General features: G+C 57.6%; 2 protein-coding genes across 4 annotated transcripts; both read right to left on the bottom strand.

Annotated features, from left to right (window-relative positions):
* Window positions 1-821: 821 nt before the first annotated feature.
* On the bottom strand, window positions 822-13,196 carry FBRS (fibrosin). 2 transcript variants are annotated; one of them, XM_034940055.4, is made up of 18 exons: window positions 11,652-13,196; window positions 11,187-11,366; window positions 10,414-10,449; window positions 10,296-10,325; window positions 9,161-9,209; window positions 8,770-9,070; window positions 7,109-7,410; window positions 6,708-6,913; window positions 6,549-6,593; window positions 6,227-6,322; window positions 5,922-5,990; window positions 5,089-5,118; window positions 4,640-4,711; window positions 4,193-4,310; window positions 4,008-4,088; window positions 2,987-3,070; window positions 2,651-2,858; window positions 822-2,561 (listed from the first exon to the last, which is right to left on the bottom strand). In XM_034940055.4, exons 1-18 carry the CDS (start codon window positions 12,105-12,107, stop codon window positions 1,985-1,987), a joined length of 2,940 nt encoding a protein of 979 aa, XP_034795946.1. In that variant the 5' UTR covers window positions 12,108-13,196; the 3' UTR covers window positions 822-1,984. The 2 variants fall into 2 exon arrangements, with proteins under 2 accessions (XP_034795946.1, XP_034795947.1); XM_034940056.3 differs by lacking the exons at window positions 10,296-10,325; window positions 10,414-10,449 and having other exon boundaries at window positions 11,652-13,194.
* A 2,001-nt stretch (window positions 13,197-15,197) lies between these two features.
* PRR14 (proline rich 14) lies at window positions 15,198-21,752 on the bottom strand. 2 transcript variants are annotated; one of them, XM_034940057.3, is made up of 12 exons: window positions 20,817-21,752; window positions 19,956-20,027; window positions 19,664-19,832; window positions 18,772-18,893; window positions 18,511-18,700; window positions 18,206-18,249; window positions 17,274-17,383; window positions 16,396-16,984; window positions 16,190-16,259; window positions 16,017-16,108; window positions 15,671-15,742; window positions 15,198-15,578 (listed from the first exon to the last, which is right to left on the bottom strand). In XM_034940057.3, exons 2-12 carry the CDS (start codon window positions 19,976-19,978, stop codon window positions 15,299-15,301), a joined length of 1,761 nt encoding a protein of 586 aa, XP_034795948.1. In that variant the 5' UTR covers window positions 19,979-20,027; window positions 20,817-21,752; the 3' UTR covers window positions 15,198-15,298. The 2 variants fall into 2 exon arrangements, with proteins under 2 accessions (XP_034795948.1, XP_034795949.1); XM_034940058.3 differs by lacking the exon at window positions 20,817-21,752 and adding an exon at window positions 20,496-20,814.
* Between the last annotated feature and the right edge of the window lie 2,270 nt (window positions 21,753-24,022).

Below are 24,022 nucleotides of genomic sequence, written 5' to 3'. Positions count from 1 at the left end.
TGAGGCCAAGGCGGGCAGATCACCTGAGGTTGGGAGTTAGAGACCAGCCCGACCAACATAGAGAAATCCCATCTCTATTAAAAAAACAAAAAACAAAAAACAAAATTAGCCAGGCGTGGTGGCGCATGCCTGTAATCCCAGCTACTCAGGAGGCTGAGGCAGGAGAATCGCTTGAACCCGGGAGACAGAGGTTGCGGTGAGCCGAGATCATGCCATTGCACTCCAGCTTGGGCAACAAGAGCAAAACTCCGTCTCAAAAAAACAAAACAAAACAAAACAAAGCAAAAAACTGGTTATCCTCAAGAGGTGGGATGATGGGGCACTTTCCCTCCGTTTTCTGTATTTGTGTGTTTGAATGGTTTTATAATGACTATGTATTACTTCACAAAAACCAGAAAAATTTTAAATTACAGATCTTTTTAAACATACTCTGCCTGTGCAGACATGTGCGAGAACACATAGAAAGGACCTGAAGAATATACACCTAATGATTTACAGCAGTTACCTGGGGAAGGGGATGGGGCTTGGGAAGGTTGGCAGGTGAAGGAGAAATTTAATGTTTTGCTCAGTGTCTTACTGGGTTGCTTGAATCCTACATACTATGTATTCCTGGGTTATAGAAAAACAATGTGAAAAACTTCAGTGCCCAACCCTCGAACCCATCCCTCCAGAAGTGGCAGACCAACTTGCCCAGTGGATGGCAGGGAGGAAAACCTTGGCGGGATATGGACAGTACTGTCCTCATCCCTCCCTTACCCAAGGACCCACACACCCCACCCTGGTCCAACCCACCCCACACAAACTCAAAGAGGAGCCGGGGGTCTCATTGTAACACTCGTTTTTATATAAATATTCGCAAGTCATGTTACAGAAGAAGCCCCACCGGGGAAAAAAGTCAACGTTAGGGTTTTGTTAGATTGACCCCTGCCTTCTAGGTTGGGCCCCAGCCTGGAGGCGCCTGCTGCTTTGGGAAGGCTGGGGTTGCTGCCGTGAGGCTGCCGAAGAAGCTGCCTGTGTCGCCCACCCCTGGGCCGACCCCCTTCTTTGGTGTGTGGTACATGGTGACCTTCTCTGGCCACCCTTAGCCTGGGGCAGGGTTTTGGAGAACAGGGTTCAGGGAAGCAGGGCCCAGGAGTCCTGGGGGCACTTGGAAATGGGGTGAGGGGGACTGAGCCATTAAGAAGTGGTGGAGTCTGAGATTTAGAGGCTGAGCCTTTGGGGGTGGGGGCAGAGTGAACGGGAACATGTTGGGGGAACCGGGGCTGTCAGCCAAGTAGGAAGCTTCTGCCCTTCCCTCCAGCCCAGGTCCCCAGGTCCTGCCCCCTGTTGGTCATCTCCTGCTGGCCCCACCTTCCCAGGGAGAAGCCTGACTGTCCCTTCCCGGCTCTTCCCCTTGCAGTCCCCTTCCCCCACAGAGAGGCCAGAGGCTAGGAACACAGCACCAGTCTGAGGGTTTAATTAACCAGGAAGGGAACTGTTGGGAGGGGCACCCCTGTAAAAATGTACAAAAGGTCTTGGGGCTATGTGAAAGGGGTGATAAATATGTACATGGAACCCCCCTTCCTTGAGCCCCTCCTCCCCCAGCCCTCGGAGGGCATGAGGACTTGGGTGGTAGGTGAACGGGAGGGGGCACTTTGGCCTCTGGCTTAGTGAGCCCTTGGGGAGGCAGGCCCAGGGCCTAGAGGCCCTTACAGGGGCAAAGGTGTACCTCAGGAGGCCCCATGGCCCCCGAGATGAGCCACACTCCCATGCACACGCCCCTCTCCCTCTCTAGAGGCTGTGACCTCTGCTCTCCCAGTGACCCTACACTCCATGTGATGCTTGGTCTTGTGGGGGTTGAGGCTTCTGTTCCCAGGTTCCATGACCTCAGAGGTGGCTGGTGAGGTTATGACCTTTGCCCTCCAGCCCTGGCTTAAAACCTCAGCCCTAGGACCTGGTTAAAGGAAGGGGAGATGGAGCTTTGCCCCGACCCCCCCCGTTCCCCTCACCTGTCAGCCCGAGCTGGGCCAGGGCCCCTAGGTGGGGAACTGGGCCGGGGGGCGGGCACAAGCGGAGGTGGTGCCCCCAAAAGGGCTCCCGGTGGGGTCTTGCTGAGAAGGTGAGGGGTTCCCGGGGCCGCAGCAGGTGGTGGTGGAGGAGCCAAGCGGCTGTAGAGCAAGGGGTGAGCAGGTTCCAGACCGTAGAGGCGGGCAGCGGCCACGGCCCCGGGTCCAGTTAGCTCCTCACCCGCCTCATAGAAGCGGGGTGGCCTTGCCAGGCGTGGGGGTGCTGCCAACCAGGTTGGCTCCAGGAAGCCAGCACAGCGCTCTGGTGGGCTAGGGCCCAGAAACGGGGGCGGCCGGGGCCTCTCAAAGAGCAGGTGAAGGCCCTGGGGCCCAGTGGCTGCTGCGGCGGCGGCAGCGGCGGCGGCAGCAGCAGCAGCGGCGGCGGCGGCAGCCTCCTCCTTCCGCTCTTCCTTTACCCGCACAGATTCCTTGGTTGGCCGAGGCCCCTCCTCACCAGCCCGGGCCTTGGGAGTAGCAGGAGAAACTCGGAGCTGGGGCCGTGAGAAGGGGAGGTCCCTGGAGGGCAGGCGTGGGGAGAGAATGAAGTTCTCCAGGGGCAGCAGGGGCTGAGGGTGGGGCAGGGGCGGGGTGGGTGGGAGGCACACCTGTCCTTCTCCTCCTTGGTGATGGAGGGCTCCCTCCGCTCCACAGGCCGCTCCTTGTCTGAGCCTGGAGTCCGGGCGGCCTCAGGGGGCCGGACCCAGGCAGGAAAGGTCAGAGGACTGCGGTGCAGGCGGCCCCATGGGTCCGGTGGGGAGGCGAAGGCTGGTGGGGCCCCTGGGCTTTCTTTCTGGGCAAAGACGGCGCCGGAGTCTGGGCAGAGGGTGAAGCAGAGAGTGACAGGGGCCAGAAGTGGGAGGCCCTGTTCAGGCCTCCTCCCAGACCGTCTGAGCTCTCACCCTGTGGCCGCAGCCCCCCGACCCCACCGCACCCGCACTCACTGAATGTGGGGCTGCCCAGGCCTCCAAAGGCCCCGTTGGAGAGGGCAGCCAAAGAGGCGAAGCTTGTGGGACGCCCAAAGGGATCTGTGGGAGGAAAGGGGGGTGGTCAGAGCACTGGGCAGCCGGTGCTGAGCAGGCACCAGGCCTGGCTGGGCAGAGGCAGGACCGGTGCCTGGAGTCCTCAGCTGCCTGCTTTCAGCAGCCATGTGCTGAGCACTTCCTTGGGCCAGGAAGGTGTTGAGCTTTGACAAGCACCCTGTCGGTTAACCTCACAAAAAGCCCAAGAGGTGGTTAGGATCATGCCCACTTGAAGATGATAAAACAGAGAGGCTCAGAGAGGTGAAATGACTTGCCGGTGGTCATCTAGCCAGGGAGCGGTACCAACCCAGGGCTTCCTTGACATGAAGTCACGCTCTTCTCCCCAACTCCCCAACACCAGCCGCCTGGACCCATCACAGCAGATCTCCGCTCCGCAGCAAGCCTGAAGACCTTGTTGGCTTCCCCCCACCTGACATGCAGGGCCCTTCCCGACCTGACCCTAACTTCATGCATGCGTCACACAGCCAGACAGAACAACTAACCTATCCCGCCACTGGAATGTCACCACGTCCCCAGCCAGGAACACCTTTCTCCAAGCCACCAGGCTCAACTCCTCCTTGTCCACCCAAACCCAGGTGAAACCTCCCCAAGAAGCCTGCCAAGATCCTAGGAGTCAGTGGCCATGCTCTCCCCTGGGCCAGCACGGCCTCCCCACCTTCCCCTTCCAGGTGGCGTACTGCCCCTGCCACTGGCTACTGGGAGACAGGGCTCCAGCTGGCAGAGACTGAAGTCACCCTGCCCTTCCCTACTCATTTTACAGATGAGGAAATCAAGGCTCAGAGGGGGTAGAGTAACCTGCCCAAGGTCACTAAGCAAGTGGAACCAGGTCTATCCTGCATTCCAGCTGCCTGCTGGGTCTGATTTCCATCTCCTGGAAGTCAGGGACAAAGCCTGGGTTGCCCAACACGCCCTTGGCTCTTACCAATGTGGGTGCTGGGGCTCAGGAAGGGTCCGTGGGCCCCGGGAGCTGCCGTGAAAGGGTTGGCTGCAGCGTGGACGGCACCTGGGGCAGAGAGGTGGGAGATTCTGATGAGGCTGAGTGGGCACAAGCTGGGCCTCAGGCTATAGACAGGGAACCTCAGGCCCGAGGGGGCTGGCCAGACTCACCAGTCGCAGTGAAGAGGGAGGCCGGGTGGGAGAGCTCCTGCCCAGGGGGCAGGGCCCCATAGGGCCCCGGAAGGCAGGGCAGGAGGTCGTTCCGAAAGTCAAGCTTGTGGGAGTCACCCTGTGTGGGACACAGGGAGAGGGGCAGTACATGAGGAGCCGGTCTGGTCCCCCTCTTGCTCTCTCACCCGTGGTTCCCCTCCAAAGGCTGGCTGGCACCCAGATGGGGCCTGGATGCCTATCTTCTGCCTCTCTTGGAGCCTTCTCTGAGCAGCCCCCTAATGAGCCAGAGAACTAAGGTGCCAGCCATAGAACTGTTCAGCAGTGATGGGGGACAGGAGAGAATGTTTCTGGCCAAGATTCTGCTGAGCTCTGTTGAGGGCCAATGCCCAGAGCTCAGTCCTCCCCTGACTCTGAGACCCACTCTCCCCAGCCCTCCGGCCCCAGTACCTTCATTTTCTCCTGGTGTCTCAGGATCATGTAAGCCACACGCACGTGCATGGCACACCACTTCCCTGGTTTCTGCCGCCCCAGAAGGATGACCAAAGGGAAAGGGAAGGAAAGAACGTTCACTCATCATCCACTCCAGGCCTGGCTCTGGGCCCAGCCTCGCCACAAAATATCCCTACTCATCATTCCTACAACCAAGGGATGACTAGGTTCATTTTACAGCCTAGGAAACTGAGGCTCAGAGAGATCAACTGCCTTGCCCAAGGTCCCATGGCCAGTTCCATCCGAGCCCAGGTCTGCAACTTGAAAGCCCTCACTCTCTGCTGTTCCACATCTGGCTGCCTCCATGTTCTGGGCTTCTCACTTATTCGTAAGCAAACCCCCCCTTAGCCAAACATGCTAACACCAGCCCCCAGCCTCATGCAGCCTGAGGTCCTCACACAACTCACCCTCAAAGGTGGCCGGAAATGGTCGGGGATCTGGGGATGGCAAAGGAGAGATGGGAGGCGACTCAGACCCGAGTCCTGGGCCAGGCGCCTCGCATCTCCACAGCATCCACTCACCCCCAACATGCCTGAGACACTGGGACTCCCTCAAACCCTTCCCGCTCAGGCCCAAACTCCTTTCCCCATCTCTCCCAGTCTAGGCATCTCTCCTCCAGCACAAGGTTTCTGAACCAAGCCCCAGGGAGCTGCCCTGCTGGAAGGCTGCTGGTGGTGAGGGGGCAGGCAGGACAGGTTTCTCAGAGAAGCTCTCCTATTACCAACTTTAGAGTATAGCGGTCTGTTTAAGATTTATTTAGGAAAAATGCCTTTGAAGGAAGTTGGAAAACCTCTGGCCTAGTCTTCCCTGTAGGAAACTGGTCCTGTGCGTTTCACAACGTTCCCGCAGCCCTGGGGTCTACACTGCTGCAAGTGCTAAGGGGAGGGAGGCTCTGGCTCTCCTCACTTCACCAAGGGGCAGCTTATCTTTTGTTTTCCGAACAGGGCTTCCTGGTATGATGTCATTTGGAAAAAAAGTGTTTTGTAACTTTATTAAAAAGTTTGAAAACCACTACAAAAACCACTGTCCTAATCATCTTATTCCTGGGACAAGCTCATGAAACTCTCATTCCTCATTCCTGGGAAAGCCAGCTATTTACAGAAATTCCCTCTATTAAACACCCAGGAACACCCGATTGTGAATTCAAGGGAGGAATCAGCAGTTCACTCTCCTCAAGTCAGTTCTGTTCTCCCCGCAACATACGTTCCAGCTCCCCCAGGACCTGCCCTGGCCCCCTCACCTGTGTCCCCTTCTGGGAGAGCCCGCTCGGCACCGGCCCCAGTCGTGGTGGCAGCTCAGGGTTCGTGCTCTGGGAAAGGGGAGTGGAGGGATCAGACAGGAGAGCTGGCACCAAGCACAAAGGGATCCAGAACCAAGCTGGGACACTGGGCAGGGAGGGATCATGGCTTTGGAGAAAACTGGGAGCAGCAGGGCAGGGCAGGAGGATGGGCACGACTTTGGGGAATGGGAGGAGGGTGCTCGGACCCGGCGTGTCTGGGTTTGTCAAGATGGTAGGCGGTGGTAGTGTCTGGATTGGGAGCTCACCTTGGGCTGGAAGGCCCCCTGCAGGGAGCCAAAGGAGACGGCCGGCGGGAGGCCCGGAGGCAGCCCGGGCACTGCGGGAGGGAAGGCCGTGTACGGCTGTGGAGAGAAGGGGGACTAGTCCAGGTGGGGGTGGAGGCGCAGCCCAAGTCCAGCCTGCCCGTCAGTCCACGGGCCTCCACCCTAAAGCCCCCCAGGGAGCTGTCCCAGGCTCAAGGCTCTTGCTTTTGTGCTGAAGACTGGACCCCAGCAGTCAGGGTCACAAGCATGGATGCATCCACGCCCACACCACACACCCCATACGCACACGCACACACACACTCACATTATGTCGGAAAAGGCCTTCCATCTTTCCTGGATATTTCTCAAACTAGGGAAGAGAAGGGAAGAGTAAGCTGCCAGCCAGGGACCCGGGCCTTCCCCCAGAAGCCATGCCCTCCCCAGAGGCCTCCGAGCCTCATCGCCAGCCCAATGAGGAGCTCACCATGTGGGGGCCGTGGGGTGGCAGCAGGCCCGGGGGATAAGGGGTGAAGTGCTGGTGGGTGTGCTGGTGGGTGTGCTGGTGCTGGTGGTTGTGCTGGTGGAACTGGAAGGCCAGGGGCCGGGCCGAGCCCCCTGCCCCCACCACCTCAGGGCCACCCTGGGCATTCAGGTAGCGAGAGTTCAGGTCCTGGCCGATCAGGTCCTGCTCTGTGGGAGGGGACGGGAGAAGGCTTTAATGCTGTCGCCACATCAGCCTCCTTGGGCCCAGGTGACTGCCTTCCCTCTGGCCTCGAGCCACTCCCTCAAGCCCTGCTGTCTGCTGAGGCTCAGGTGCCCCAAAGCCAACTGGGCCCGAGCCCGGGGTGATGGCCCCCCACCCCCCGGCCAGGACCCCAAACTCACCAGAAAGGGCGTTAGCGGCTGAGGCCCCAGGGTGCCCTGGCACCTGCAGCAGGGGTGGGGGTGGGGGCAGGGTGGGGCCAGGGGAGAACAAGGAGGGGTGGTGGGGTGGTGGGGGGGGCCGCAGCCCGGGAGGGGGAAAGCTGTGGGTGGACAAAGGCAGGGGCAGTGAGGGCGTCGGGGGCCGGTGGGTGAGCTGCGCGGACGAGGAGGAGGCAGATGAGGAGGAGGAGGACGAAGAGGATGATGAGGGGGGAGGCTGAGCCACGGGAGGGGCCGGGGCCTTGGGGGGCGGCCGTGAAGAGCTGGGGAGAGAAGTGGGGAGATGAGTGAGGGGTTGGGAGGTGCCAGCTCTGACGGGAGGGGGTCAGAAGCCTGGGTGATACCGTGACCCTGGTTCTCCAACACGGGAGGTGGCAGAACCCGGCCCCAGGACCGCCCCCCACCGAGGGAATCCGTTCTCAGACTGAGGTGCCTCCCACACCCAGCAACCCCTATTTCTCCCTGTCTAGGTCTCTGCATCCACACAGCTGCCTCTGCCATCTCTGGCCAGATGACTTTCCCTTTCTGACTCAACCACAGCACAGAACAGATCATTCATGTTGACGCTTAATTAGAACAAGCCACCTGGGGTCCCACCCTACAACAGTGGAAGCAGCACCACACTGGCCTGGCCTGGGAGTCAGGAGACCTGAATTCTAGGCCCATCTTGCCATGAATGCCCGGGGTGACCTTGAGCAAGTCACTGCCCCTCTCTGAGCCTTAGTTTTCTCAATAATAACAATGACAATGACGGTGACAAAATAGAACATCAATAGTAAGTGTCAATAGTTCTTACCCTGTGGCAAGCACCTGCTGTAGGCCAAGTGCTGGCACCTGCTTTAAAAGCTAATCCAAGTCTCCAACATTCCACGCCACCTTCCCCACTGCTGCCCAGCAAAGTAACCATCTGAACTGCATCAATGGCTTCTTTTAAGAACTCAATTTCCCCTTTTTTTTTTTTTTTTAACTTAGCCTCCCCCTAAGCAATCGCGTGTGAAATCAAGGGGCTGAGGCATGACACTCAGCTTTCTAAAGTTCACAAAAGCTAACTCAGGACTATTTTTTAAAGTTTACTCACGTAAGACCTGAAATCATCCCATATATCACTGATGCTGAATGTACACACTTTGGGAAACACTGCATTCACTCGTAGTTAATCCTCACAACAGCGTTAAGATGAAAGTACTATGATTATTCCATTTGACAGAAAGAGGAAATCGAGGCTCAGAGGGGTTAAGTGACTTGTCAAAAATCACACAGCCAGGAAGCGTCAGAGCAAGAATTTGAATCTGGGTCTGACACCAAAGCCAGCGCTCTTAACCATCATGTCAGCATTTCCCAAAGTATGTTCCAAAGAACACTATTCCGAGCAGACTTGCCTGCCTGAAAAAACGTTCTCACCAGCAAACACAACTGGGAAACAGCACAGCCTGGATTCCCCTGCATGGGAATGTGTAACGGACTCAAATAAGTCCTGCAGTCATCTCTTTCCATTTGTTTTTCTCAAACTCTTCAGTCTCAGAATCCTTTTTCAAGTCATACCCCACAGGTACCATCCTGTGTCCCCGCCACCAAATTGACCAGGCCCTTCCGGACCGCATCAACCCCCCAAGACCACTCACCTGCCAGTGCTGAGGTCCAGGCTGCTGCCATATGGAGAAGTGCGCAGGCCGAAGGGTGAGACCCGAAGCTGCAGCTGGGGCTGGGGTGGGGGTGGCAGACTGGGAGTGGCCGGCAGGGGTGCAGGGGGTGAGACAGGAGGCCGAGGGACCGGTGGAGGCGGTGGTTCCTTTGGGGGGAAAGGCACTAGCAGCGGGTCGGGCCCCGGGGGCTGTTCTTGGCTCCGCTCCAGGCCCGACACTTTAGGGACCACGGAGAGTTTTGCTTCACAGTTCCCATTGAAGGCGCCGTGGGGGCCCGAGGCTGTGGGGCAGGATGGCAGACATGCTCAGTTGAGGCTCATGCTCACCCCACTGCCCTCCCGTGCCTCCAGCCCCAGACCTTGGGACCAACCTTTGCTGGTTGAGACAGTAAAGGATGGGTCGAGGTCATCATCGGAGACCTGGGGAAGAAGGGCAAGGGATAGAGTTAGGTTGTGGGTGGGCCAGGCCTCCACCCAGGAAGGCCAAATAGCCTCTGGAGGCTGCTAGGAACTGGTGGTAGTGGCAAGTCTGTTCCTTCAGTTTAGCTGAGATCCATCAAAGACTGGGCTCTAGGGGGCTGAGCTTGGAGAAAAAGCAGAGTGGAGCAGCTGACCCCAAGAATCCGAAAGGCCAAGAGGACTAAATGGAGGCAGCGTTGAAGCAGTAGAGAAGCAGGCAAACCAAACCAAAACGTCAGAGGTCACTAGCTGCTGGCCCACAGGCCTCCCTCGCTTACAGATTTATTTGGTCCACCAGCGTTGGTAAAAGTTTTAAACCAACTGCAGATATTTAAGAATCCGGAGATTCCTCATTAAAACTCAGGCTTGCAGATTGCCTCAAGAATGGGCCCCCTGTTCTCGTAGCAACAATCAGCCTAGACAGATAGAGATGGATGACGGAAATTGACAAGAACCCTCTGGTTCACCACAGTCCTATCCAGCCAACTTTTGAAACAAAAACAAGACACACATCAGGGAGTGCAAATTGAGTTACTTACATGGGCCCAATGGGTAGAGCATTAACTTCTAGGACATACTATCTCACAACAAGCAAATCGCCCCTAAGGATAAACTCAAATATACCTTTATGGGCTGAGTCCCTACACTGACTACAATGATTTAGTGTCCTCACTACTCTATCTGCGGTCTCTGCTCAGACTTGAATCTAGATCTTCATTCTAAGATGGGCAGAAGGCCCATCTCAGTGCCACAGCCACTCTGGGTTTCCGTGGAGAACCAGAAGTAGCTCAAGGGCTTTGGAAAGGATAGTATGCCAAAGCATGGACCCTCCATTCCTTGGTCAGCTAACCCCTAGTCACCAAAAGAAAAAATGACGCCATTTACCCTCCCAATCCACCCCCGTTCCTCCCAAAAACCTAATCCTGACTCAACCTAAGCCATGTTTCTCACTCAAGGGAAGGCTGTCTGCTGCACGTAGAAGGCCTTTATGCTGCAGTCCCTTTTACAAGCAGTGACACTGCCCACCCAAGCTCTAGCCCCACTCACCCTCTCGTCCAGATCACTTTCCGCGTCACACTGGGGAGAAGGAAAGACAGAGGTGTCACGAGAGGGAAGAGGCCCAGGGTGGAGCAGGGAGGGGCCAGGACAGGTGGATAGCACTTACTATGTATCCAGCTTCCAGAGAGTGACGGGAGGACGCCTGAGGAAGACCAGAGTCCAGAGGTGAGGGAGGCGGCTGCTGAGGCGGCTGGGAAAGTCGCAGCTCCCAGCAGGGCACTCACGGGCCTCCAGGATCTACTCTCAGCCTCTCCTTCCAGCTGCTTCTCCCGCCACTGCCCACCCGGGTCCCAGTGCTCTCTCCATTCTCTAAATACGCCGGGTCCTCACGTCTTCATGCTCTTGCCCAAAACAACTTTTCCCCGTGTCTTTTCTTAGCAAACTTCTGACTATACTTCAGGACCTGACTAAGACATCCTAGGGGGCTTTCCCCAACCACAACTCTCCTCCCATCCCCCAGGCAGCACAAGCGGCTTCCTCATGTGGGTTTCTGTAGCATCTCTCCCCATCTTTGTCTTCTGTAGCTTCTCAAATTAAGGTCTAGGTGTTTGCTTGCTGGCTATTTCTTTTCTGCTGGACTGCCACCACCTCGAGGAAGGGCAGGAACCACAATTAATTTACGACCCAACTATGTTCCTTTGACGCCTTTCTGAATTATCAAAACGTTTGAAGTAGACACAGAACCAGGCAAAAGTAGGTGCACCTGACTGTAGACAGGCCTTCGTCAGACCCAGATGAGTAAGGGCTCAAATTTGCCCTGCTTGCCTCTTTGCCCTTAGAAACTGGGGTCTCTGTTTACAAGGGGCAGTGGCGTTGCTGATGAAAAACGGGGCTGTGGGAAATACATTCTGCCTAAAGAGTTTTAAGGGACAAGCTCACCTCTTTTCTTCTCCGCTTATTGGGCCATTTTCGGGCCCGATCCCCAGGGGGCCGGCCAGGCTCTCGATCAGAGCTGTCCCCTGGCTCCCCGGTGGCCCCACTGGAGCCCCCCCTCTTCCGCTTCCCAGAATGCTTCAGCCGATGTTCCAGTCGCTCTGGGGGCTGAAGAGATGCATCCTTCTGTGGAGGATGAGGTGGGGCTGAGATGGATGGAAAAGGGCAAGCTCCCAACTCCTCTAGGGGTGACCAGGTTGCCGAAGTACCCCTCGGGCTGGGAAACCGGGTCCCCAGAGACGAGCTCTACCTCCTCCCACCCCAGGGCGGGGCAGAGGCCTGGCCAGAGGAGCCGGTTGCTCTGGTTTGGGGTGCCAGCATTCCCCCCTCAACTCCACCCACTAGGGGCACTGCACCCTCCTTGCTGCCCCTCGGAAACCCCCGAAGCCTCCTAGCCCCATTAGGCCCCACCTGCAAGGCCTCGAGGGTGGCGAAGCTGGCGATGGCGAAGCCATCGATCAAGTCCTCCTCCTCCTCTTCCTCCTCCTCAGGCTCCTCCTCGGCTTCGCCGTCGTCTGCGCCCCCCTCCTCCTCCTCCTCCTCCTCCTCCCCGCGGCTGCCCGAGCCGGCAGGCCGCTTCCGAGCTCGGGGTCGCGGGGGTCGAGGTCTCGGACGGGGCCGCCGGCGTCTCGGGCCCCCAGGCCGCTCTCCAGACGAAGCTGACGACCAAGGCCTGGCGGGCGGCGGCGGCGACGACGAGGACGAGGAGCCGCGCGGGGCGGCCAACAGGGCCCGGGGCGCGTCGCCGCCTGGACCTCGGCGGCGCCGCTGCTCCCGGTCTCGGTCTCGGCGCGAGCAGCGCCGCCGTCGGCGCTCCCCCTCTGCTGCCCAGCCCGGACCCGGGGCCGCGGCCGCTGCCGTCTCCATGGCGACCGCCCTCAGCGCCGCATCCGGAGGCGGCGGGGCCCGAAGCGGCCTGTCCGCAGGCCCGGGGTCGCAGGCGCGGCGCTGGCGGCTGCACAGTGACGAGAGGGCCACGGCTTCCCCTTTAAAGCCGGATCTGCTGGCCCCGAGCTTGCCCCAAGGCCACGGCCCGGGGAGCCGGCGCCGCCCCCGGGGCGACAAGCCCGAGGGCCCCCCCTGCGGGCTCGGCGGGGCCGCGACGGCGAAAACGGGGCGGCCGTCCCTTTAAGGCGAGGCCCCAAGTTGTCCAGCTCCCGGCCCCTTTAAGACGACCCGACAGTGTCCGGCGGCCTAGTGCGGTGGCCACCCCCTGCCAGGGGTCGAGGCAAGTCTCCCCGAGGAAGAGGAAGGGCCACCCCTTTAAAAGGGGCCGAAAGCTCGCCCCGAAACGCAGACCTCCCCTTTAAAAGTGTCTCAAGTCCTCCGGCTCAAAGAGGCCACCCCTTTAAGGAGTCCAGGGTCCTTCTAACAGCAGGCCGTCCCTTTAAGGGCTCGGAATTAGTTTCTAGTCCTCCACAAGCGGCCACTTCCCCTTTAAGTTGAATTTAAAAGACTTCTTGTGTGTGGGGGAGGAGGACGTAAAGAAAAACCCCACTCGCCCCAGTTCTCCCAACGGCACAGTTCTCAATTTGTCAGCGTCTGTTCGGCGGCTTCCCCTTTAAGGCTGGCGTTGGAGTCCGCCGAGTTCAGTGGCCACCCCTTTAAGGAGATTTAAAGGGGCCTCCTCCGGGCCCAGCTCCTCCAGCCTCCGCCTCCGGTCGCCATGAAAGGCGCGAGGCGGGGCGGGGCAGCGAGGCCAGCCCTCCAAAGCCCCGGATGTGAGGCAACGGTGACGGGTACAGCTCCTCTGTCCGCCGACATAAAAGTCTCTTCCTCCTTTCCTCCGTCTCTGTCCGACTTGGGCCTTAGGGGATCCGGAACGGCCGATGGGCAGCGGGGGAGCTCCAGCACAAACTCCTGTTGTCTCCTTTGGAGTCTTAGGGCGCTTCTCCGCCAGGACTTCCCTACCCCTCCTCCCTCTTCCTCCTCAGCCTACGCCTCCTTCCTCTCTCGGCCTCCTCCCACGCTCCGCCCCCTTCCACTCACCCCCAACGGGCGCAGTCGTTGATAGGCTGGGAGGGCTACGTCAAGGTGAGGGGCGGAGCCAAACCCGAGGGAGTGGGTGCATGTAACCGCCCTCAAATCTTGGATTGGGTTACGTCAGATTGGCTCCGCCCTTCCCCCCAGTCTTGTGACTCGACTGGTTAGAAGTAGGTGTTTGGGGCGGTTACCACAGGGCCCCGCCTCTTCCTGCTGTTTGTTTATTGGCCGGTCTCCTGACGGCGTCGAGGCGAGGGGCGGAGACGCGGGGCCTGAGGCGCTGGGGGCGGTTGGCCGCCGGGGGGCGCGCGGCTGCAAGAGGTTCCGTTCCGCAGCCAGTTAAGTCATCGCCGCCTTTCCGCCGCTCGGCGCGGCCCACAGACAGCCTGGCGTCTCGCGCACGCGCGTGGCGGCGGCGCCGTCAGGCTGGCTGCTTGCGAGTCGTTCCGCGGCCCGGGGTGGCCCGAGCGGCCGCGTGCTGTGCCTGCGCCGGCCGCACTAACAGGCAGCCGCGTCCCTTCCAGGCGCGGCTGCTGGCAGCGGTCCCGAGTGCTAGCAATTCGAAAACGCCTTGCACCTGCATGAGCGCTTCTCCGCGTTTGTGACTGCGTTTGGTAGTAATTCCACGAGGGAGATGCTGTCAGCCCCATTTTACTGGGACGGAAAGGAATGCGCGCACAGACGGGCTGGTAGTCTCCTAGCCACGTCTATGTCAGCCACTGCCCTGTGATGCCTCTCGGTTATGAAAGATGCACCCCACTGCTCAATGTGACTGGCTTAAAAAAAAAGAGAAAGCCATTTCTGGCCTTCGGTTGCCCGGGTTACCGTTTTAAAAGTGGACAGCGCGCTGACATGCCTGCCTTGCTTTCTCGTCCATAAAATGACTAATTCCCTGTCGCAGGGACATGTGCAGGTCAAGCACCTATGACAGTCGTCGTGAGTGCTTCATTATGGCCCATTACTCTTAGCTCTTTGTTTTGTTTTTTTTTTTTTGGGGGGTGGGGGACAGAGTCTGGCTGTGTTCCCTAAGCTGGAGTGCAGTGGTGCGATCTCAGCTCATTACAACCTCTGCCTCTCGGGTTCAAGTGAATTCTCCTGGCTCAGCCTCCTGAGTAGCTGGAATTACAGGTACACACCAAGACACCCAGCTAATATTTGTATTTTTAGTGGAGACGGGGTTTCACCATGTTGGCCAAGCTGGTCTCGAACTCCTAGGCTCCTGTGATCCACCTGCCTCGGCCTCCCAAAGTGCTGGGATTACAGGTGTAAGCCACCGCACCTGGCCTAGCCGTAGCTCTTGAATCCAGCAGCAGGTCCTGGCCTGCATGTTAGCAGGAATTCAGGGCCATCTTGATCTTCAAGGCCTTGACCCACTATAGGCCTTTCAGTCTCCTTGATATAAATGAACTGGGAGAACCCAGACCACGGTCTAGGGTCACAGTATCATCTGGCACTGATTCAGAAGTGTCCCTCCACACAGGAGAATCCTCTAAGCAAGAGAGTATCTCTAGGCCGGGCATGGTGGCTCATGCCTGTAATCCCAGCACTTAGGGAGGCCAAAGCAGGTGGATTTCCTGAGGTCAGATGTTCAAGACCATCCTGGCCAACATGGTGAAGCCCAGTTTCTACTAAAAATACAAAAATTAGCGGGTGTGGTAGCGCACGCCTGCAATCCCAGATACTTGGGAGGCTGAGGCAGGAGAATCGCTTGAATGCGGGAGACAGAGGTTGCAGTGAGCCAAGATCGTGCCATTGTACTCCAGCCTGAGTGACATGAGCGGAACTCCATCTATATCTATCTATCTATCTATCTATCTATCTATCTATCTCAAGTGACCACTTCACCCCGTCCCTGTACTCTGTACCCAACCCCTGTCACCATCTCTAGCACCAGCCCCAGTTCCCAGACCTTTGGGGGTCAACGTAGAAACATCAGCCAAATCAATCTTAAACTCAGCTAGAGATACAAAAGAATCAGAAACATATCGAAAACTTTACTAGAAATATATAGAAAAAAAATAACTGCTTGGGAGGTTTCCTGTCCCTTCAGGATGGATGACCAACAGATGGGGCACCTAGGTCCAGTGGGGCTGCTCCCGATCTACTGTTTCTTCCTCCAGGAGCAAGGCATCTAGCTCCTCCAGCCGCTGCTGGAGCAGGGGGCCCACATCAGGGCTGGGGGCCACATTGGGAGGAACAGTCCTGCCCCCTGCAGCCCGGACCCCACGGGACGGCCTCCGTGATCGAGGAAGGCTGCTGTCCCGAAATTCCACAGCCCGCCGGAGCTTCCTTGAGCTGGTGAAAATCAGAGTCCCATTGCGCTCCCGGGGTTCCTCAAAGATGGTCTCGAAGGTCCTGAACAAGGCAGGGAGAGGAGCTGGTTTTATCAGGGTGCTCCACAACTCCAGATTTCCCTCTGCCACCCTCTAGCCTTCCAAGTGTCTCACCTCCTGGTTGTGGGTGATTGGTAATTCTTGTTGGTGTAAATTTCTTCCAAGCTGAACTCTTTCTTGTTCAACCTGTGAGCAAAGAGCAGAGGCCACTGAGAAACCTTGGGCCAGTGGGGCCTGAAGGGACAGGTAAGGCCTGGTCTGTATTTCAGTTTCTGGGACATGTCAGGGCCAGGAGTGCTACATAAGGCAGACAGGCAATTTTGAGCACAAACCATCCCCACACCGAATTGAATCTTTCAGGCTGGACTGTGCTCCCTGAGGGGAGACAAAGCTATACTTCAGGGGACATAAGCCTGCATCTGTTTGGCCAAGACGGCTCAATGCCCAGTGAGCCCCTCACCTGATTGGTCGAGGCAGTCCCATTGGTGTAAGGTTTAGCTGAGGACGGGCTGGTGTTCTGCGTATTCTGAATCGAGAAACCTTTCCCGTGGTCTGCAAAAATGGGGCAGAGGGTGAAAGAGTGACATGGGCTCAGGCCCCCACTAGTCTCTTCTACCCGATCTGAATGCCTACCTTGGTCTCAGGGTCTGAAAGCACCTGGTCCTTTGAGGCTCTTGGCTCCTTCCCTTTGGTTGAACCCAACCTGCCAAGAAGGTCAAGGCTCAGGGACAAACAGGATTCACTGCATTATCCCCCGTCTCCTGCCCACTGGATACTCAGGGAAGGAGGCTGGGACCAGGCTGCAGCCAGGCTTCAAGGGGGTTTTTTGAGAGCACTACCTGGGTTCTGCTGGTTCGGAGAAGGAGGAAGTGGATGCCGTGGACGAGCAAGATGTGGCGAGAGAAGGGGAGGCTCCCACTCCTCCGAGAGGGAAGACCTCTTTCCGGAGACAGGGCCGAGGGGGTGGCGGGGCTCGGGCCATTTCCCCACCACCCACAGTGTGCCGCCGCGGCCGTGGTCGGCTTGGTTGGGGTGGAGCAGGTGGCCAGGTGCAGGTACCTGGGCCAGGGGGCCCCAGATCAGGGCAGGAGTAGCTTCGGCCCAGAGAGGGCTTAGGGAGAGGTGCTGGGGTATTGTGGTCCTGAGTTCGCCACTGGCGGATTGGGGGCCGGGGGCTGACAGACGCAGTGCCCTCAGCAGCCCCAGACTGCTCAGCCTCTGAGATGGCGATCTTCAACTCCAGCTTCATTGGGGGGGACGGGGGTGGGGGCTGTGGGGTTTTGTTGGGCGTGAGGAAGATGTCAGCAAAGCTCTCCAGCTTGGAGCGGACGGAACGGAAGAGCGGGGCCAAGCCCCAGGGACTGAGGCGGGGGCGTAAAAGGCTGGACGGTGGTGGGGTGGATGGGAGCTCCAGAGCAGGATCTGGGGCTGAGGAAAGGAGAGGGTCACAGGTGGATATTCCTTGGCTGCAGTGTCTCAGCCCCTCCCCACATGCTCAACTTTGTGCACAGGGGAATTAGCCCACCCTTAAAACACTAAGTTCTGCACTTAAGAATTGAACTTCAAGCCTCTGACATCAACATCCCGTCTTTATATACCAAGCCCTGCCCTGGGAGGTGGCTTAAGCCCTATCCCCACCTCTGTACCTGACACTTCCAAGCTCAACTAGGATGTCCCAGACACCCAAGTCTCATCCGATCTCTACCCAAGTCCTTACCTGTTGGTGGGCTCTCCAGAGGGTCTGCAGGCAGAGCAGATGGCTGGAATGGGGGTTCTAGGTCCCCAGGTGGAGGCGTTGGCTGGCGAACTATCCTCATGGGCTCAGCTCTGGGGTGAAGGGCAAGGTAAAGGCTAGGGGAACTTCCAGGTATCCCACCTGAGCCAGCAACTCCCCTATCCCTTAAGGCTTCTTCTTTTTTTTTTTTTTTTGAGACAGAGCCTTGCTCTGTGGCCCAGGCTGGAGTGCAGGGGCACAATCTCAGCTCACTGCAGCCTTGAACTCCCAGGCTCAGGCAGTCCTCCCACCTCAGCCTCCCAAGTGGCTAGAACTACATGCATGGACCACCACATCCAACTAATTTAAAACAATATCTTGTCTGAGCATGGTGGCTCTCGCCTGTAATCCCAGCACTTTGGGAGGCCGAGGCGGGTGGATCACCTGAGGTCAGGAGTTCAAGAGCCTGGCCAACGTGGTGAAACCTCGTCTCTACTAAACATACAAAAACTAGCCGGGCACGGTGGCGGATGCCTGTAATCCCAGCTACTCGGGAGGCTGAGGCAGGAGAATCACTTGAACCCAGGAGGCAGAGGTTGCAGTGAGCCGAGATCGCACCATTGCACTCCAGCCTGGGCAACAGAGCAAAAACTCCGTCTCAAAAACAAACAAATAAATAAACAAAACGTTCTGTAGAGATATGGTCACAGTGATGTGGTTGCCCAGGCTGGCCTCAAACTCCTGGGCTCAAGCGATTCTCCTGCCTTGGCCTCCTAAAGTGCTGGCATTAGGCATGAGCGTGCCCGGCCCCTTAAGGCTTTTTAAGATGCCACGAGGAAGGATTGGATCAATCAGTCCCAATGCCCCTAGCTCTGGCTACCTGGATGATGGCTGTTGCCTGGATCCTTTGATAATCCCTACTCCAGCCCTCTCACCTTTGTGCTGGGATGATGAAGTTGGGGGTCTCATCAATGAAGCCCTGGATAAAAATAGGGGATGTTTGTGGGGAGGCAGGGAAGCCTCCTTAGTGCCCCACATCCTGACTCTTTCAGTTCCCGGATAGCTGCTTGGGTTCACGCCAAAGACGTTTTTATATAGTCTTTGCTCAGGCAGTGTCTGCCACCTAAAATGCCATCCTCCTCACCCCAAGAAAAACCCACCTAAGACTCAGGCCTCCTACCCTTCTATCCCTGCTGGAACCCAGCAGAACCCTTGACATCCGTACCCTCAGTTCCCATACCTCAGCGGGGGGTCTAGGACTGGCGATGTCTTCCAGCATCACCACCAGGGTGGGCTGGGGGGCCCGGTCCACCTTTTGTGAAGGGCCCTCCTCTGGGCCAGGGGTTGTCCTTGATCGCCGCCTCAGGGTGGAAGAGGTCCGGTGGATGCGGCTCAAGGGCTCGCGACACAAACAAAGAGGGTCGGGAGGCCTAGCGAGGGAACAGGAAGATTAAAATGGCTCAGCTGGGCCCTCGGCTTACCCCCATCCTGCCATGCTCACCTGGCCTGCGAGGACCACCCGGCCTGCCGGGGTGGCGAGGCAGGCGGCTGCCTGTGGACAGGATCCTGACGGTAGCTGTGGTGCTGTGGTGTGGAGGTCTCCTTTGAGGGCACCACGGGGACCTGGAAGAGAAAGAGGCGTCAAGAGCAAGGTGATAGAATGAGGCTGGATGGGACAAGGTTTCCCTGTGCCTAACAGTGCCCTGAGCCACAAACATAACAGAGATTGGGGCTAGAATTCACTCGGATCCCAAGAGAAGAGATGAATTGGACTGAATTAGGGGCCAGATATTAAGAGTCCTAAACTGCAGGTGTAGGACCTGGGTAATCTCATCCACGCTGTTTAGAGAAATGAAAAAGGCAGGGTGAGCTAGGGTGGGTCACTGCCTTTTTTGGGCCAGTTTTTCTTATCTGTGCAGTGGAGTCAAAGACCTCAGCCTGCTTCCTAAGGAGGCTGGGCTGGGAAGAAAGCAGAAGAGTTTCGGCCCGGCGCCGTGGCTCACGCCTGTAATCCCAATACTTTGGGAGGCAGAGATGGGAAGATCACTTGATGCCAGTTTGAGACCAGCTTGTGCAACATAGCAAGACCCTGTCTCTAAAAAAAAAAAAAAAAAAAAAAAAAAGATAGAAAAAAAAAAAAGCAGAAGAGTTTCTCAGAGTTACAGGGATGTGGTTCCAGCCCAAAATCGTTGGTGGGTGGAATGGGCACTGCCCAATTCTAGGTTGGAGTAAGTGGGAGCCAAGCAGGACTCTACCATGAGGGAGGCTGCCTGAGGGCTGAGTACAACAATGATGGATTTGGACTTCAGTTATCCTCAGTAGGGATCTGGCCCGAGTTTGGTAGTGAGGAAAGTCATGGGGGAATAGAGAGTCTCTTGGTTCAGAGGGCTCACCCTGTGAACAGCCATGACATCTTCTAGCACCACGGCCAGGACCCGCCGAGAGGCCTTTTCCAGGGGAGAAGGGGCCCCCGGGAGCTGCAGCCTCGGCCGTTTCGGGCTCCTGGCTCCCCATAATGCTCGAGTCAGAGGCTGGCGGCACAGACGCGGCTGGCCAGGCGGGCTGGAGGGTGAAAGAAGCAGAGGACGGTCGCCCGAACCTGTCGCTGGCTCTGTAGTTTCCCGGCACGGTCGCCAGGATCCCCATCTCCCGGGGTCAAGACAGGCGGGCCGGGTACGCTCTCACCTGGAGTCCCCGGGCAAGTCCATGGGAGACGCGGCGGCTCCGGGGGGTCCCTGGGGAATCCCAGGCTGCGGCCTGGGGTAAGGGGGGAGCGGGGGAGCGGGGGGTGAGGGCCGGCCCCTTCCCTGGGGCTCCGCCCTTCATGGTCCGCCCGCGGCTCCCCGTAGCCCAGCGGCCGCAGCCCTGGGGCGCGAAAGGGCGCCCCCGGCCGGTCGCCCGGAGCGGGTGTCCTCCCGCTGCCACCGCCTCGATCAGCGGATCACTCGCGCCCTGCCTGGCACCTGCCGCCAGAACCCAGAATGCAGCGGCCCCAGTTCTCCCGCGGCCCGAGCCTCCCGAGGCCTTTGTCCCTGCAGATTATGCCCCGAGATCCCCCGGGATCCACGGGGATCCCGGTCCTGGGAGGCTATTTCCGCTGGATCCCTCTGCGATCCTCCTCCTCTCCCAGCGAGTGGCCGAGGACTCCAAAGCAATACTCCATACATCGACGACCCTCCATCCCACCAGATCCCCTAGACTGGATCCCTGAGGAAAGAATCCTACAGCGCGGTTCCGCCAATCAGACGCCGGGCGAGGCTTTTCCTTCCCCTGTAAGCTTCAGCGCCGCAAAGCTCCGCTCAGACAGGGGCGGCCCGAGCTGGAGCATCTCCGAACTCAGCGTAGATCCCCAGGGATCCACTGTCAAGCAGATACCCCCTTCACTCCAATCCCGGGAGGTCCCGCCCACAGACGCCCCTTCCCTCCTCGCGTCCCCGCCCAGCGGTCTCCCCCGGCCCGGGACCAGATGGTTCAGAAGTTTCCTTCCCCGCCCCCACTCCCGCCCTCTCTCCAGCCACTCCTTGCCCTCCCCCAAGCGCTGCTCACCGCCGCCTCCCGTGGATCCCGGGTCTTCCGCAGCTCCCACCTCCGGCTCCTTTAAAACCAAGCTTACCCAACGCTGCCCAACCGCCGATGGCCTTCTTCTCGGAGCCTCTGGACACCGCCCAATCGCCGGTCCCCGTCTTCCGGGGTGGTGAGAAACTAAGTGAAGCCACCTGGCGGCCATCATCCCTAGGGGCAGGAAGCCAAACTGAGTGGCGCCGCCATGATGGTTGAGGGCAGATGTCTTAGTCCTCGTTGAACCGTGGTGGACCGGGTGGCGTCATCTTTTGAGGGCCATATACAATGCCAGGTTTCTTGATATGTTGAGGCAACCGATTGAAGCTAGAGTGCCGCCACACTTTTTAAGGGCATCTTCCGGTTCTTTCGTTCTTAGGCCAATAAACGTCGACTGAGTGCTAACGATATGTGAAATTCCCAATTTCCTAGAGTGGCCTCGTTTGAGGACGGTTCCGGCATCTTCCTGGGTTCCTAAACTGGGTTCCCACGGCCCAGGGTCCGAGTTTAGGAGGGGGTGGTGGAGGCCCTGAGTCCGAACACCCGGGATCAAAGACGGGCTGGTGCGGCCTGTGGCTCCGTTGCTGGCGCCTTGTCCTGGAGAGATGGGACCGAGCCGAAGTGGGGAGGAGACTGGGGGCGCTAAGCTTGACTTCCCCTGAGTGTTGCCTACCTACTTATTCCTGGAGAAGTGGGGGTGCCCACGGTCCGCGCAGAGGTCTATAGGACAGGGGCATCTTTGCAGGAGGCCAAGAATATACCTTGGCTTGCTAGTGGGGCCCGGCTCTCAGGAACCACTGTCTCAAGTGGGGCCCGCAGGATGGGGGAGGTGTAAATAGTCCTGAGGAGTAAGGGATCAGGGTGGGACGCTGCTGCTTGGAGGAGCTGCGTCATGGACCCTTTACCGGGAGCTGGGCTGTTGGTGGGGAGGAAGTGGGCATGTAGTGGCTTCTTGCAGCGCTATGAAGGTGCCCTGACCGCTTAACCAAAGCCCATGTCTGCACTAGTTCTCCTTCCCCAGATTCCCTGGTCCAAACCAGTCCTTCTTTTCTTTTTTAATTTTTTTTTTTTTTAATTTGAGGCAGGATCTCGCTATGTTGCCCAGGCTGATCTTGAACACCTGGGCTCAAGTAGTCCTCCCGCCTCAGCGTCCCAAAGTGCTGGGATTACAGGCGTGAGCACCCAGCACCAGTCCTTATTTTGTTTTCTTAACAGAACGAGAGACCCTGAAGCCTAGAATCCTGGGTCCGAGATAAGGTGCAGAGGTGCTTCCTGGTTTAGGTGTCATAATTCTCAGGGAATTGAGTGATGAAAGTGATAAAACAGGGCCGGGTGTGGTGGCTCACACCTGTTATCCCAGCACTTTGGGAGGCAGAAGATAGCGGATCACTTGAGGCCAGGAGTTCAAGACCAGCCTGGCCAACATGGCAAGACCCCATCTCTACAAAAAAAAAAAATACAAAAAAATGAGCCGAGCATGGTGGCGCATGCCTGTAGTCCCAGCTACTCAGGAGGCTGAGGTGGGAGGCTCTCTTGAGCCTGGGAGGTCGCAGCTGCAGTGGGCTATGATCGCGCCACTGCACTCTAGCCTGGGCGACAGAGACCCTGTCTCAAAACAGACAAACAAACAAACAAGGGATGATATGGAAAGCATAATCGAGAAGGGCTTATGTGGGAAATGGAGGCTCCCCAGCTCCGTCCCTAAGGACTCATGCAGGGAGACGTTCTTCCAGGACTACAGCATCTCTGTAACAGGAGGTCCGCTGGGTCCTCTGGAAACCAATTCAGACTTCTGGTGGGAGCAGGCCGCCGTGGTTCTTCCACGTAGAGGTGTTCTCTCTCCCTCTGGATCAGGGCTGGCAGTATGGGTGCCTGAGGAGGTACAGTGATGTTTCATCCAGCTGTGAGTGCTTGGAGATTCTTTCAACCTTGCCAAATTAAGACCTAAACCCCACAGGTGCTTTTCAGGCCCCAGGGCAGGAAAAACCTTCAAAAGCAGAGTAGGCCTAACCTGAGTTTTCAGGTATTTTTTGTTTGTTTTTTGTTTTTGAGACGCTCTGTCACCCAGGCTGGAGTGCAGTGGCGCCATCTCAGCTCACTGCAACCTCGGCCTCCTGGGTTCAAGCGATTCTCGTTCTCAGCCTCCCAAGTATCTGGGACGACAGGTGCTCACCACCACGGCCGGCTAGTTTTTTGTATTTTTAGTAGAGATGGGGTTTCGCCATGTTGGCCAAGCTGGTCTCGAACTCCTGGCCTCAAGTGATCTGCCCGCCTCGGCCTCCCAAAGTGCTGGGATTATAGGCATGAGCCACCACACCTGGCCCTAATCTGAGTTTTGATTCTCTAGGTCTCTTGAAGTCAATGACACCAAGGGTAAAAGATGTAGTCCAAAGAAAAGTCCTGGACCTGAGTATTTGGTAGGAAGAGCCCACCAGTGTGACCCTAACTTGGGGTGCTAGAGTTCATCAAATGGAAGTCTAAGTTGGACTGTGGCAGTCTTGGCCCTTAGCCCAGGCCAGCAAATGTGAGCCCTCATGATCTTGCGGTCTCACCTCTGCTCTTTTTGTGACTTCCCATTTCAACAACTTTACTTTGCCCACTGCCTACACAGGTGGTGGACACACTGTGGGGTGTACCCCAGTGTATGCTGATGCATTAGCAAGAGGGCCCCACACAGCCTCCAGTGGGGCTGCTGGTGTGGCCGTGGGTGCACTTCAGTGTGTCATTATTCAGAAACTCAGGGTCCGTTTAGACTCTGGGCGGCCCATCTTTCTTTTTTCTTTTCTTAGACAAGGTCTTGGTCTGTCACCCAGGCTGGAGTGCAGTGGTGTGATCATGGCTCACTGTGGCCTTGACCTCCTGGGCTCAAGTGATCCTCCCACCTCAGCCTTCCGAGTAGCTGGGATCACAGGTGTGCACTGCCACACTCAGCTAATTTTTTTATTTTTATTTTTTTGAGATGGAGTCCTGCTGTGTCACCCAGGCTGGAATGCAGTGGCACAATCTCAACTTGCTGCAACCTCTGCCTTCCAGGTTCAAATGATTCTCCTGCCTCAGCCTCCTGAGTAGCTGGGATTACAGACATGCACCACCATGCCCAGCTAATTTTTGTATTTTTAGTAGAGACAGGGTTTTGCCATGTTGGCCAGCCTCGTATCAAACCCCTGACCTCAGGGGATCTGCCCGCCTTGGCC

Source organism: Pan paniscus, chromosome 18 (genome assembly GCF_029289425.2).
Source record: "Pan paniscus chromosome 18, NHGRI_mPanPan1-v2.0_pri, whole genome shotgun sequence".
In the NCBI taxonomy this organism is placed as follows: Eukaryota; Metazoa; Chordata; class Mammalia; order Primates; family Hominidae; genus Pan; species Pan paniscus.
This window is presented reverse-complemented; position numbering and strand designations above follow the sequence as displayed.

Coding starts and splice junctions, on each gene's coding strand:
- FBRS (XM_034940055.4), bottom strand. CDS start 12,107: ATGGAGACGGCAGCGGCCGCGGCCCCGGGTCCGGGCTGGGCAGCAGAG. Junction 5,119..5,921: donor TCTCCCAGAAGGGGACACAG/GTGAGGGGGCCA, acceptor TGCCATCCCCAG/ATCCCCGACCATTTCCGGCC. Junction 2,859..2,986: donor CCTGGGCAGCCCCACATTCA/GTGAGTGCGGGT, acceptor CCCTCTGCCCAG/ACTCCGGCGCCGTCTTTGCC.
- PRR14 (XM_034940057.3), bottom strand. CDS start 19,978: ATGGACTTGCCCGGGGACTCCAG. Junction 16,109..16,189: donor TTTCAGACCCTGAGACCAAG/GTAGGCATTCAG, acceptor CCATTTTTGCAG/ACCACGGGAAAGGTTTCTCG. Junction 15,743..16,016: donor GGACTGCCTCGACCAATCAG/GTGAGGGGCTCA, acceptor CTTTGCTCACAG/GTTGAACAAGAAAGAGTTCA.